This window comes from Drosophila albomicans, chromosome 2R (assembly GCF_009650485.2).
Source record: "Drosophila albomicans strain 15112-1751.03 chromosome 2R, ASM965048v2, whole genome shotgun sequence".
Classification (NCBI taxonomy): domain Eukaryota; kingdom Metazoa; phylum Arthropoda; class Insecta; order Diptera; family Drosophilidae; genus Drosophila; species Drosophila albomicans.
The window spans coordinates 34950586-34964842 of record NC_047631.2 but is presented as its reverse complement, the minus strand read 5'-3'; the positions used below and the strand labels follow the sequence as shown (position 1 = coordinate 34964842).

Here is a 14257-nt window from a genome sequence, read left to right as displayed (position 1 = left end):
CAGTTAGTATATTCTTTATATATTGTGTTAGTGATGGGAGAATTCGCTACGCAAAAAAAAATAGTTTGTTTTAAAAAAAAACAATGTTTAAATTAAAACTAGAATACAAGAATTTCGCAATTTTAAAATGTTCTCGAAAGAATACCATCTACATATCTAGATTATTAAATCTATCCTTAAATATTTGTATCGCACAACTTTATTTAAACTATTTTCTAGAGAACATTAATCTTTTGAATGAACGTTTGAAACACTTGTTTCAGTGCAATCAAAAACATCTTCAATTTGATTGTTACAATTTATCACGCAAAGATTTTGAAATACACAATATTTGGAACATTTATTTGTCATCATCTTTGTGCTTTTTGGCTTGGCTCAATAATTTTTTACAAATTCTGTCTCTAGCCTCCGCGTTTTTTTTCTCTTCCCGTTCCTTTTTGGCCTGCTCTCGGTGTTTCCTTCTTTCAGCCAGTTTTTTACACTTTTCAATCTGTTCAGTGGATTTGGTTTTATCTGTCTGCTTTTTACACTTTTTAATTATATCACTTTTCATTGAGCGCGCCTTTATGCCTTTAGCTTGAGCCTGAATAGTTTCCTGGCATTTGGCTTGGGTAGACTTATGTTTGACGGTCAAAAGACGGAAAGATATCTTTTTCGCTTGCAAAGCATCGACGGTCATTAGTTTTACATCCTTGTCTACGTCAACAAGTTGCATCATTACCATTTGCTTGATGCCGGATGACAAAATGCTGCCAAAGTCGTTACACCCATTCACCATTTCTTCGATGACGATCGGAAAAATGCCTCGGAATATCACAGACTGTCGAGCCACCCTCGGGCACTGTGTGAGCATAATAATAGCGCAGCGGGGCCGATATTGGCTCAGCAATTGTGCCACTACAGGGCAGTAACTGACAACAATTATAGCTTTAGCCTGACCTAAAGATGCTATCTCGGCAATGCCGGACGTGATGGAGGTGAGCCCATCTAGGCCAGAGTTTTTAATAACACTTCTCACCTCATTTTGAATATGTTCGTACCACAACACGGATTCGATCTTCGCACAGATATTTGCCATGCACTTGACGCACTCTACAGGATACTTTCCCTTGGCTGTTTCACCCGATAGCATTACGCAGTCGGCTCCATCAAAAATGGCGTTGCCAACATCAGAGGCTTCGGCACGCGTTGGACGCGGCTTGCTCACCATGGACTCCAACATCTGAGTGGCACAAATTACAGGCTTTCCCGCTTTGTTGCATTTGGCTATTATCGACTTTTGGGCAAGCAAAACATCCTCGGTGGGAATCTCGATACCTAGGTCCCCACGAGCCACCATAATTCCATCTGATGCTGCAATGATCTCGTCAATATTTTGCATGCCTTGCTGATTCTCAATTTTTGATATGATCTTTATGTGCTTCCCCTTGGTACCCATTACATCGCGTATGTCTTTGAGGTCGTTCTTACATCGTATGAACGAAGCAAATACCAGGTCGACATTATGTTCTACGCCAAATAGCAGATCGCTCTTATCTTTTTCACTAACACTAGGCAAATCAATTGGCAGACCAGGGAGATTGACGCCTTTGTGGGAGCCCAGCTTTGCGCTATTTAGTATCTCACAGAGCACTTCAACTCCAGATACCTCCTTAACACGCAATCCTATAAGTCCGTCGTCGACATACACTATATCGCAGGGCTTTACAATTTTTGGCAGATTATCGTAATCAACGTATAAAATATCCTTTGTACATTTGGTCTCTAAATCTTTCTTCGTTGACAATTTAATGCTTTCGCCCTGCGTCAGATTGATTAAGGTGGCATCGTTACCCGATACTTGCCCCGTACGTATTTCGGGTCCTCTAGTGTCCAAAGCAATGGCCACCGGCTTGTAGACTCCGATATGCTTGGCATAGCATTCGATGGCTTGCTGAGCCACCTTTATAACACGACAATGGTACTCGTGCGATCCGTGTGAGAAATTCATACGGATCACGCGCATGCCGGCTTGGATTAGCTTTATTATTACTTCGAATTCATTGGAAGCTGGGCCGAGAGTACAAACTATTCCACTCAGAGGATAAGCTAGGCTAGGCGCGTTGAACTGCAATCGGGATTTGTAGTCCATATGCGATGTAAAAGGTCCGCAATCGAGTTTAACCATAGCCTTCTGTTAAGAAAAAATTAACAAATACTTATGAGAGTAGGATTGGATTCGTTCATTACATTTGTCGTCTTGGCATCGTTCGAGTAACTGTGGCACTCTTGATGTGTCCATGGCGTCACCGAATGCAGAGGCGAAGATCCGCGTGTTGCGGACCGCGCAATGAATGTAATAAAAAGCGAAATTTTGACAAACTTATAACGAAAATGAAGAAACAAGAATTTTAATGATCTGTCGACGATTTTAAACTGAAAGCAAATTTTAAAGTATTATTCTGAGTATTAACTTTCATTGGCAACTTGTTTACGAAAACACAATCCCAGTTACATATTGTACATATATAGATAGTGTTTATTACTCTTTGTTACTATGAAGAACATTATATTTAACAATCATAAATTATATCTGAGTTTGTTGTGTGTGAACGGCTCAACACTTGGGAGCCGATCTGTGGCGCTTCAGCAGCGGGTAAATGTGTCCAATTTCGATTTAGTATTCCGATATTCCGTGTTTTGCTTTTTCTTCTTGGTTTCCAATATTTGTAATAAATTAACTTGGTTAATAACAGTAGTGACGCTAGCACTCAGCGCTTAAAACGCTGCAACAGTGTTGCATCCACTCATTTCTGGCAACAACGTCCAGATTTATTCGACGGTACTGTAAAGGAAGGAGTAAATTTATAGTGCTTTTGTCGATTACTAGAAAATCATTCTACTTACACAATACGAATGGTGTTGGTAAAGCCGGAGCCCTGCTTCCAGCCCGTAACAATGACCACAGAATCTCCGGTCTTGATAAAGCCGTTCTTCTTGCCGACCTGCAGACCGAACTGCACACGCACATCGACATCCTTTAGCCAATCACCTTGGGCAGGTTCTACAATAATTTAAAACTACATTATAGATGCATTAAAAATGCAACAAATCCGCAAACATACCCTTGTAGATAAGTGGCACCAGGCCACGGTACAGATGGGCCTGACGAGCTGTCTGGGCAAAACGGGTGACGGCAATAATGGGGCAACGTGGACGATACTTGCTCACCAGGAAGGCTGACTTGCCGCTGGTGGTGATCACCACAATAGCGGCAGCCTTGGCCTTGTTGGCGGCCTCAACGGCAGCAATAGCCGCAGCATGAGGAGCATCCAGTGTGGATGCAGAAGCGCCACGCACCAAATCAGCGAACAGGTTTTGGTGCCAGAGAGCAGCCTCAGCCTCCTTGCAAGTCTTGGCCATGGTCAACACACACTCGAGTGGATATTCGCCCTTGGCGGTCTCGCCAGACAACATGACGCAGTCAGCGCCATCGAGCACAGCGTTGGCAACATCGGAGATCTCCGCACGTGTGGGACGAGGCTTCTTCACCATGGACTCCAGCATCTGAGTGGCGCAGATGACGGGCTTACCGGCCTTGTTGCAGCGAGCAATCATCGCCTTTTGGGCCAAGAAAACCTTCTCGGCAGGAATCTCAATGCCCAGATCGCCACGAGCGACCATGATACCATCGCCGGCCTCAATGATTTCGTCCAGATTGTGCATGCCCTGCTGATTCTCGATTTTGGAGATAATCTTAATGTTCTTGCCCTTCTCACCCAGTACTTTGCGGATCTCGGTCAGAGCCGCGGCGTTGCGAATGAATGATGCAAAGACCATGTCCACATCCTGCTCCACACCAAACTGCAAGTCAGACTTGTCTTTCTCGGACACAGCGGGCAAGTCCACTGGCACGCCGGGCAAGTTCACGCCCTTGCGTGAGCCGAGAGCTCCGCCATTCTCGACCTCGCACACAACGGTGTCCTTGGACACCTCACGAACTACTAGAGAGATGAGACCGTCATCGACAAAGACGCGATTTCCGGGCTTGACAACATTGACAATGTTCTCATAGTCAACATAGACAACTTCCAGGGATCCCTTCTCAAGGAAGTCCTTGTTGGTGGACAACTTGATTGTCTCGCCCTTCTTCAGTTCAATCTCAGCTGTGCCGCTGCCACCAATAAGTCCAGTACGGATCTCAGGACCCTTGGTGTCCAGAGCAATGGCAACGGGATGTTCATAGCCTAGCTTGGCCGAATAGTTCTTAACAGCCTGACGCACATTGGCCACGGTCTCAGCGTGGTATTCGTGCGAGCCGTGCGAGAAGTTCATGCGTGCCACGTTCATGCCGGTGGCAATCATCTTCTCCAGCATCTCCACGCTGCGGGAGGCGGGACCAATGGTGCACACAATGCCAGAGAGACGCACATGGGGAACGGGCGAGTCGAACTGCAGACGGCACATGTGCTCCAATTGGGAATCAGCTCCGGCTGCCATGTTTTGTGGTACTTCGTTGGGCTACGGTAGAATATAAACAAAGAATTTGTGATTATCGATTTCCAATATCATATCGCAATTGTTGATGGCCCACAAGATGTCACCCAATGTTTTATCGATAAATGCCATCACTGAAAGTAAACACTGTAGGAGTGGGAGAGTGAGCAAGTGGATGCAAAGCGTACCACCCACCAGCCCGTACGGGAGAGAGAGTAAGAGAGACAAAGACAAAGCTGAAGAGAGCATTCTTGTGAATCTGACAGATGGAAGAAGAAATTTTGCATAGCCAACGACGCTGCCGCTGTCGCGCTGCATTGCCGAAGGTCACTCACACACACACATACAACTTTTGCATGTGCAGCACATAAAAGTTGCATAATTTTGTTTTATTCGTGAGGCGAAATGAAAAAGTATTGCTACTGATATGAGAGACCAGGCATATCTTTTATATCTTTATGGATAGCACAATTGTGAAATTAACTATGACATTGACACAGGGGATTCTGTACGCGAAGTCGAAGTGGAAGCCGGAGCAGCAAGTTACCTTGAGTTGTGGTGCCTCATCATAAATTGTTACGTTAACCATTTTGTGGCCCGCTAAATTGGCGCTGTATAATCCGCGAAAAATATATTTCGAATTTGCTTCAACACGGGTAAAACGCACCAAACAGCAAAGAGTAACGACGCGTTGTATGGCTAGAATATTTGGTGCGTTTGTAAAGCAAACTGCGCTCGTTGCTTTTAACACAATGACGGAAAATGTTCGACTGTCACAGCGAGGTTTAGTGGAAAATTTGGCAACGCGTTCAGAATCTCGGTAATTGCAATGTGAGCACGAACCACGAGACCACTGAAAAAGCCAACCGACTACCTATGAATCTCTCTCGTGCTCCCTATCTCTCTTTGAGCCGAGAGAACGCCAAGGCAACAGGCTACCCCTAAAAGCCACCCGATTGACGCAAAGAGCTTTCAAGTTGTACGACGAGTAAACTCTTCGTTGCTGACTACGGCATCGACTGGCGATTAGTCAGCCGGCTATTTGACCGTACATATGTTCTGTGTGAGAGCACAATGAGTGTTTGTGCGATTGTATGATTGTGAGTGTAAACAAAAAATTGATCATCAGCTGTTGGTTGCCCGAATTATAAACACACAGAGCCACACACACTAACATCTCCTTATCAACGACTGAACACCGGCAATAACTTAGCATTATTAGCGCGGCTTCGACCTTCTACAACAAAAATTATATGGATGGGGAATAAAGCACAACTTTTCCATATTATGCAGCACGCACGTGAAAGACACGAACTGCGGGGGTGATTGACTTGTCACTCACGCATAAAAGGCGTGCGCATACAACGGCAAAGCAAAAGCTTTTTTGCTTGCGGCGCTTTTTGAAACGGCGCAGCTACAAGGAAAGTTTTATTAAAGTGAAAGTGCTTTCGCATATTATGAAAGGCTATTTACTGTGGTGTATGTGTGTGAGCGTTCTGCCCTTGAACCCGCTCTCGAAGGACATTGTGCCAATGAATGAGTGTCCGTACATTCGGCTAAATTTGACATTGCTTAAATGAAGCCGGTATTTTGTATTAACATTATCAGTATTTAATTAGTCATCGTCAATGTTCGCATAATGTTTTTTTTTATTAATTATTTAAATGTAGAGCTAATTATGGAAGGTCAATGGAATTAGAAAATTGGAAGATTACCCATGCATTTTCCTATGGCGTGTTTGCGTATGTATGCACAAACACACCCAAACATACAGTGCACATACACACAAGCGGATGTGTGTGTGCGCTTTTGTATGGAATGACTTCTATTTCACCTTTACATATTCCTTACCAGCGCACTAAGCTGCCGCGCAAATCAACGTGTTTGTGAGTGTATGTGTGATCAGCAATTTACTCTACGATTCAATTTCGTGACGAAACCTTTTGCATCATCAACCATAATCACCAGCTACTTGCTATTTGGCAAATTTTCACAATTTGCCGCTTTCGCACTTACGATGTGAAGTCACCGCTACTTTACATAAACATGCATATGTTAATATCTTTTCACATATAAATTGTGCACAAGAATGAGTTATACTTAGTTTAATTACCTCTTTTGAATATTAAAAGTGACGAAAATGTATACAGATGTATTGCCTGTTTTGGAATAAAATAAACTTTAAATGCACAGGCTGCAATACACGCACAATACACAAGTCTGAGCTGTGGGCGATCTGTTTTGCGACTAAGAACTTTTTAGTAAGTACATATGGTCGATACATCGCATGGATTCAAACTATTATTGTGGTATGAAGTACTTGTTTTATTTTGTAGTATCGATACTCTTTATAAAAGCGGCACAATATACAAATATCGATAGATTATCATTATTACAAAATTCATAGTATAAAAAAATGTTCGCAGTTTCTACGGCACATTAAAAGTATAAAATATTATAAAATAAAAAAATGGCTTTTTATAACTTGTTGAGTTGGTCAATTAATGTTTTACACTTGATTAAAGCCATATCCTGCAAGTAGCTGACGCTGTCAATATGAAGAATAGTATTTAATTTTAAATTCTGGTTCAAAAAATCAATTTGTCGCTGTGATGGCTTATGCGGGAAACCTGAAGATAAAAGAAACTATTTATTATTTATATTAATAGAAAAATATCCGAATATAGATTTTCACCATCGATTAGGCAAATACTTGTATAGCAAGGCATTGCTAGCCCAACTGGATAGCGACGGATAGAATTCTCAGGAACAGTTGCCCCTTTAGCATAGTCAACGAACAGCACAGAATATACGTTTTCCTTAATGTCCATGATTTTGGCACGACACCAGCCGTTTGGCTCAAATAACGCGATCACGTACTCCTTGAGGCTAATCCATAAAATAGACATTTTCATAATGTACATACAATGATATATTGATTTGATTGCTTACACAGGGCGATAAGGACGCGGATCGCTGAATTTAGATAAAAGAAAGCGCATTTCAGATATCTCATCTAAATTTAGCTTGTCGAAAGCAGCGATAATGCCCCGCGAAGCGTTTGCGCTTTCCACAATATAAGCATCCAATCCATCTCCGCTTTTATTATAAAGGCGTTGCATTTCGAAGGGCTAGTAAATAAGATAAAATATATAGCAAATACATTTCTTGACAAGAATTCTACATAAAAATATATATTACTTACGCTGCACAACACGGGAGTCACATTGGCTGAATCTGCACCATACTGTTGTGCTGAATGCGAAGAAGGACTTTCATTATCATTCAGCTCTTTAACCAATTTCTCTATAGGTTTAGGTGTAGTATGGTTGTTATTCTCCGTCTCCTTAGGAGTGCAAGTTTCATCGGCAGTCGACATTGGAAGTGACTTAATTTCGTTCAATTGTGGTTGCATTTCCTTACGCGAATCCATTTTTACAGCTTCTGGATTAATTGTTGAATTGACTTCCTTAACTTTCGGTTGGGAATTATTTGTATTTGCGTCGTGGACGATAGCAACAGCCTTACGGATATTCTGAGGACTTTCAAATTGTAAATTTGTACCATTACCTTCGTTTTTGATAGCTTCTGGAACTTGTTTACTCTCGTTAGATTTTTTATCAGAAGTGTTTCCATGACTAAAGAATTCAGAAATCTGCTCGTTTAAAGATTTTGGGGAATCTTTTTGCTTTAGCTCAACACGCCCATTTGACAAAAAGGTTGCTGTCAATTGCTTGAATTCAAATGGGCGTAAAAAGCTTGGATTGTAAGGAAAATGGGGTGTATCTTCAAGTTGCACCTGCATGGAGCAATAAGGGAGTTGCACGAGCTCGCTGCCGATTTCACGCATATCAACTAGATTTAGCATCTTTACAATGCCCTCATCCAACAGAAGGAGGCGTGAAGGGTTCTTTCTATCTATACTTTTGACACGATGGTATCGTCCATTAAATTTGCAAAGTGCATACTCTGCGTATTTGATTTTTGATTTTCTGGGCAGCTTTTGACATAAGGAGTTTACCTAAAAGATATTGAAATCATCAAAATAAATATCACGCACAATCCAAAAAACTAAAAAGAGTTGCGATATATTAATATCTAACACAATAAAATAATCTAAAAACCCAACAAACCTTTTCCAAAACTGTAAAATATGCTTTCTCAGCAGATTCGCTGGCATCGCGTATGATACAGCGATTGGATGAAATAAAACTAGTGATATAGACATTTGAACCGTTTGGAATGTTTGCATCGGGCGGAGAAGTATTCGTCAGATCATCATTACTATGTGCTTCATTTTTTGGGGTTATGTTGCTGGCCGCCGCCTTGTTATTTTCCTTATCGCATTCTGCTAAATTATTATTTATGACTATGGCTGCAGTCGGAATTGGTATCGGAAACGGCGTTGCAACTTCACGATTAGGTGAAACTAGCTCATTTGGCTTTATTATCGGCGGATATGCATTGTCTTTAGTACATAGATTTTCGGTATTGATACTTGCAATTATGGAGCACCTCGTGGGTTGCACCAAAGGCGGAATAGGGAAGCAAATGTATCTGTGACGTTGCCAATCCTTCAGCTGGCATTCCCTCGAGCAATAATAGTCTCCACATCGATGGCAAACGAGGCTCGTTTGCGTTGAGCACACCAAGCAGAATCCTTCTGGTTTTTCCGGTAGCAAACTAGCTCCTTCCATAACTCCTTTGTTAGTAATGTTCTCCAAAATCCCCCAATTTCATTTGAAGTAAAAGAATTTAGGGAGCAGAGTGGCCGCCAGTGGGACTTCAAAATGCTCTATTTAATGTCGATAAATCTACCAAATATACCGTGTTCATAATTTTAGTGATTTTTTTGGTTTAAAATTGTTTTTCCTTATTTTATTTTATTAAATTGAGTTAAGAACACAAAGTAACTATCATAAATTACTACAGAAGGCTAGGTTGCCATTATTATTAAGTCATTTGATTTTGAGAATATGCAAATTTTAGTATGGTTTACTTTCCGTTAGCAAAGCTAGGCTTTTTACTTGTAAAACAGATAACCAAGCCCGTTACAAGGCTTCTCAAGCAGAAGGCAACTTCAAACAAAATATTCCGAAATTACGTCGTTGCACCCCCAGCTCAATGTTAGTATATTGAACCTTTTTTCTGTCCTCGCGACTATGCTAATATAATTTTAAGTCTTTCATTGGATTGGAGTTCGATCGAAAATGAGAATGTTAGGCCTGAATCAACCGAAATATGTGCCCCCATTGAACCAAGCCATGGCTATTGAAACCGGAAGTAATTTATTAAGTGAACTAATCGTAGTTTCAATTGGTGTTAGTCTTATTATCCTTGAATTTTCACGGTAAGTTATGTATTGAGAATTTATTAATTGATTACTAAGTTAATACAATATGTTTTCTTAGCCAGGCACGAAATGATAAGCTAAAACACGATAAACATAAAGAGCAAAGACAAAAACTGTTCAGTGATTTGGAAGCCTTAAATGATCGCGTAAATGAACAGGTCCATGAAATACAAAATCTGAAAGTTAAGCTCAGTCAATTGAACATTAGACCAGTCGATGAGTAGAACAAGTCTAGATGCCATTTCGCAGTTCATTGTATTACCTTTAGCTAAATAGTTTTATGTTTTTCTGTCAACACTATACAAGTACATACATATAAAAAAAATTTAAATTCGAGTATGCAAAATGGTCCTTGGCGCCTTCCCCCTTGGTAAATTAGCTGTATTTGGCCTTAAACAAGTTATAAAGCCCGTTAGCGGCATTGTTCTTATCGTGGCAAAACGGAGCACATTATTTCGGAGAATTCTATGCGCACCAGCTGGACAATTTATTCATTGGGTTGAAGTAAGAAGTAAAATGCACATGTTAAAATTACCTCAACCTAAACGAATTCCTATCCTACGTGAAAATGCGGCTACGGACTTGGGGTCCAAATTGATAGGGGAACTTTTCGTGTTGACCGTTGGATTATATTTGATTCGGCTTGAAATTTCACGGTAAATCGTAAATCACATAGAAATTACTTAAATAAAAATCAATTTCTGCGTTTAAGACAAGCACTCAAGGATAAAAAGAAACATGAGGTACACGTACTGCAAAGATCCGAGTTGCGAAATAAATTATCGACATTGAAGAACCTGGTTAAATGGCAGGACGATGAATTAAACAAATTGCGATTGAAGCTTAAACGCGAAGGAGAATCAAATGACGGGCGGCATAAATAAATGGAACAAATTTAATTCCAAGTTGAAATATGGACAATTACTAAATAAATAGTGGAAGTACGACGTTTTGACATATTTTAAATTTGAAGTGGCGGTCACACTGAACAGCGGTTCAATGTTATTCGCCAGCCCTGTTGGTTCTGATTTTCCTCTAAAAGATTTTGTAATACAAAAAGGTCGTAAGCAATGGTCATTGGTGTGTTTCCAGCCGCCAAACTTGGCGTATTGGCCATAAAACAGATTAGCAAGCCAATTGCCAATGTGCTCAAGTCCAATGCGAAGTCGAGTCCATTCTTCAGGAAGTATATTTGCATGCCGCCGGCTCAATGTAAGTCGTTCACTGAATAATCCACATGCGATTAACGCTTCACTTTGGATAGTTTACAATTGGGTTGAGGTGAAAACCAAGATGTGGGCCCTGAACCTGGGCAGACCTGTCACAGTGCCGCCTCTGAACGAGGCCATGGCCATTGAGTTGGGTGCCAACCTGCTTGGAGAATTCATCATCTTTGCGATTGGCGCTGGCCTCTTGATATTCGAATACTCTCGTCAAACCATCAAGGAGAACAAGAAGAACGAGGCCTTGCAGTTTGAGAAGATGCAGCTGACGAATACATTGACGGAAATGAATTTTCGTCTGGAGCGTCAGGATGCACAAATCCGTGAAATGACTCGGGTCTTGGCGGACTTGGGTGCGATGCTTTTGCAATTTATTTAAAGCATATTCTATATCATGTCTTATACTCAGACTCGCGCAACATCTTCAGCTGGCACAAGGAGCCGCTGCAGGAGTACGTTACCTTCGATCCCAACACGCCAGATCAGAGTGCCAGCGCAAGGAATGCCAAAACATACGAAGGATTCTATGATCCCACGGGCGGAATGGCGTTTCGTGCCCTCAACTTCCTGCAGACACAAATCTTCGTCGACGGACGCGATCGAAAGGCTAATCATAAAGTTGATGCAGTGGCGGTCGAAGTGGATAGAGCTTTCGATGAATCACTAAGTAAGCCACAGGCGGAAGCTCCAGCAACTCGGTCACCATGACCAGCTCGGGATAACAATGGATACGCCTGTCACTGCTTGATTTGAACAATTTGAGTGTTATAAAACTATATACAAATAACATAAATAGCTAGGTAAAAAGTCAATAAGTGTATATATCATGTACATTGTAACTGTATTTAATAATTTTATTGTTACTGAAAAAGAGATGCAAACCATTTGAATGATGAATATGATGATAACATGTTAATAATAGTAATGACTTCTTATCCGTGATGCACAAAGGACTGCAGCTGACGGAGTTCCTCTCCTGGTGTCATAATATCCTCCAGATAATCATAGAATGAATTGCAGACATTATAAAGACTGCGTCGCACTGCACAACGTAGATAATTGAAGCTGACTGTGGCTGCTTTTAAGTTGCTCGTGTTGCTGCTGCTCAATTTATCCAGTTCGCACTTTAAGCGATGAAGCGCCTTGATAATCGTCGGCAGGTCATCCTGCACAACGCCATAACGATCCTCCTTGAGCGAGGCGACGCAGATGTGAGCCAGCGCCTGAGTCACCCACACAATGGGCAGCGAGTGCTCCACAAGAAACAGTGTCTTGGCGCCCTCGGACTCGCCGAATAGATAAACGATGCCGGGAATGCGTCGCAATACACGTTGTAACGACTCTTCTAACTGCGTGGAGAGACGTTCGCACCAAGAAGGCACGTGTCGTATGCCATCTTGTGGCTTTGCATTCCATTGCTGATGGCGGGGCTCAGGCGATGTCTCACTGGATGGGGCAACCGCTGAACGAATGCCATACAGTTGATTGTACTGACGCAGTAGCACCTTCTCTGCCAGGAGAGCGGCATTAATGTCACTGTGGGCAGTTGTGAGATGCTGCTCGCTCCCTTTGATCACACTGATCTGTCGCATGGAATCACTGAGCTCATCCGTAAAATTGCCTACAATACTGACACACTGATCGCAAAGTTCGCGCCAATTGGCTGGCCGATTGCCGGGCTCGGTTAGCTGAAAGATCTCTCGGCGCACCGGGGAATCCTTTCGCTTGGAAGCGGCATAAAGGAAATGCGCAGCTAAACATTGTACCACATAGATATTGAAGAGTCCAAGGCCAGTCACAACGGTAACCTCTGGCTGTTTGTCGCTGGCCAAACGATTGCGCGACACAATCAACGGTAGCTCCTCGGACAGCAGCATGGCATAGAAGCGTTTCATCAGATGCATATTGCTTAGTATCTGAGAGCTGAGCAGCCAGGCGTAGAATAGACAACGCACATTACTGGCCACATCCAAGATGCTCACTAGACGATCGTCCGCATCCACACCCAGTAAGTGGCTGAAGCGCTGCCTCGCAAAGCTACCCAGCAGTGCAAATATCAGCGAATAGCTCAGCGTGGGCAACAACGAATTGATGGGCGCAGTCTTCAGTGTGGCGAAGAGCAGCTCACGCAGCTTTTTTGGACTCGATTGCTCGACGATAGGGTAGTCGATGGTCACCTCGTAGTGCAGATGCACGGACACAAAGTAATAGCAGCCGGCAGCAATGCCCATGCCGAGTAGATAGACGTGGTAGGAGCTGAGACAATCCCGGCCATAACAACGATATAGCAGGTGACTGTTGAAGTAATTGAAACTTAAGTACTGTCAAATAATGAACAGTTGTACATATATACTTACCGATAGTCACTGTGGAGGTAGCCAGTGTAGAGCCAGGCTGTCAGATAACCAACCAACAGATGTGCACCTAGGAACAACAGCTTCCTGGGTCCATTGTTGAGCATCCAGCGATATCGAGTACTGCAATAGCGACGCTCGGCGAGATGTTGCTGGGACAGCGTAATGCCGTAGAGCACGACGGCACCAATAAGCGGAATGCTGGCAAACCACGTGTAGAAGCTGCACACCAGACGCAAGGTTCCCGCCACCCATTGCAGTGGATGCCACAATTCAAAGTTGACGAAAAGCAGAAATATTGCCAGCAGCAGAAATTGAACTGCCACACTGAGGAGCACGGCGCGGACACAGCGTCTGAACAGCGCCAACTTGCAGCTCAGCATTGCTGCGTTGGACATGGTGAGGATTTTATTTGTTTGTTCTTCGCTAAATTGTTAGGCAGCAACTTGCCGGTCGTGGCGCGGTTTGTTATTCCAGTTCAAGGATGCAACCGAACTTATCGATAACAATGTTAGCTTTGCAGATAAATCGACTGTTAAAATTAAGTGACCATGCTGACATTTTTTATTTCTAATTTGACACATACACGAAAATATAGGTAGAAAAAATATTTAAACGCCAGGAATCCTGAAATGTAGAGAATATAAAAAGCATTGGTATTATTTAGTCATTGTAAAACCGTATGTAAAGCTTTTTCGATAGACATTCTAATGGCGTAAGAAAAATCGAATATAAAGATAATTGGCATCTGCATATATCAAAAGTTTTAATTTTGAACTTATTGTCATCAAAATGAGTTTTGCAAACCAGTCGAATAATATCGATCTGTGAGTCTGTGATTAGCTATACGA

General features: G+C 42.3%; 6 protein-coding genes across 9 annotated transcripts; 2 read left to right on the top strand and 4 right to left on the bottom strand.

Annotated features, from left to right (window-relative positions):
- Positions 1–173: 173 nt before the first annotated feature.
- Positions 174–2443, bottom strand: LOC117575974 (pyruvate kinase-like). Of its 2 annotated transcripts, none has more exons than XM_034260452.2 (2): positions 2230–2443; positions 174–2173 (listed from the first exon to the last, which is right to left on the bottom strand). In XM_034260452.2, exon 2 carries the CDS (start codon positions 2165–2167, stop codon positions 341–343), a length of 1827 nt encoding a protein of 608 aa, XP_034116343.1. In that variant the 5' UTR covers positions 2168–2173; positions 2230–2443; the 3' UTR covers positions 174–340. The 2 variants fall into 2 exon arrangements, with proteins under 2 accessions (XP_034116343.1, XP_034116344.1); XM_034260453.2 differs by having other exon boundaries at positions 174–2170.
- Positions 2444–2495: 52 nt separating this feature from the next.
- LOC117575976 (pyruvate kinase) lies at positions 2496–6736 on the bottom strand. Of its 3 annotated transcripts, none has more exons than XM_034260458.2 (4): positions 6590–6736; positions 3105–4500; positions 2887–3043; positions 2496–2824 (listed from the first exon to the last, which is right to left on the bottom strand). In XM_034260458.2, the coding sequence occupies exons 2-4, from the start codon at positions 4477–4479 to the stop codon at positions 2812–2814; spliced, it is 1545 nt and encodes a 514-aa protein (XP_034116349.1). In that variant the 5' UTR covers positions 4480–4500; positions 6590–6736; the 3' UTR covers positions 2496–2811. The 3 variants fall into 3 exon arrangements, with proteins under 3 accessions (XP_034116349.1, XP_034116347.1, XP_034116348.1); XM_034260456.2 differs by lacking the exon at positions 6590–6736 and adding an exon at positions 5024–5246; XM_034260457.2 differs by lacking the exons at positions 2496–2824; positions 6590–6736 and adding an exon at positions 5024–5247 and having other exon boundaries at positions 2883–3043.
- Positions 6737–6778: 42 nt separating this feature from the next.
- On the bottom strand, positions 6779–9278 carry LOC117575973 (uncharacterized). Its single transcript, XM_034260451.2, has 5 exons — positions 8610–9278; positions 7682–8497; positions 7429–7607; positions 7172–7365; positions 6779–7106 (listed from the first exon to the last, which is right to left on the bottom strand). Exons 1-5 carry the CDS (start codon positions 9171–9173, stop codon positions 6955–6957), a joined length of 1905 nt encoding a protein of 634 aa, XP_034116342.1. The 5' UTR covers positions 9174–9278; the 3' UTR covers positions 6779–6954.
- Positions 9279–9376: 98 nt separating this feature from the next.
- On the top strand, positions 9377–10178 carry LOC117575978 (putative OPA3-like protein CG13603). Its single transcript, XM_034260460.2, has 3 exons — positions 9377–9602; positions 9658–9826; positions 9888–10178. Exons 1-3 carry the CDS (start codon positions 9467–9469, stop codon positions 10051–10053), a joined length of 471 nt encoding a protein of 156 aa, XP_034116351.1. The 5' UTR covers positions 9377–9466; the 3' UTR covers positions 10054–10178.
- Positions 10179–10324: 146 nt separating this feature from the next.
- Positions 10325–11973, top strand: LOC117575977 (putative OPA3-like protein CG13603). Its single transcript, XM_034260459.2, has 4 exons — positions 10325–10485; positions 10542–11041; positions 11094–11405; positions 11462–11973. Exons 2-4 carry the CDS (start codon positions 10900–10902, stop codon positions 11758–11760), a joined length of 753 nt encoding a protein of 250 aa, XP_034116350.1. The 5' UTR covers positions 10325–10485; positions 10542–10899; the 3' UTR covers positions 11761–11973.
- On the bottom strand, positions 11882–13987 carry LOC117575975 (nucleoporin Ndc1). The gene is made up of 2 exons (XM_034260455.2): positions 13410–13987; positions 11882–13347 (listed from the first exon to the last, which is right to left on the bottom strand). The coding sequence occupies exons 1-2, from the start codon at positions 13802–13804 to the stop codon at positions 11985–11987; spliced, it is 1758 nt and encodes a 585-aa protein (XP_034116346.1). The 5' UTR covers positions 13805–13987; the 3' UTR covers positions 11882–11984.
- Between the last annotated feature and the right edge of the window lie 270 nt (positions 13988–14257).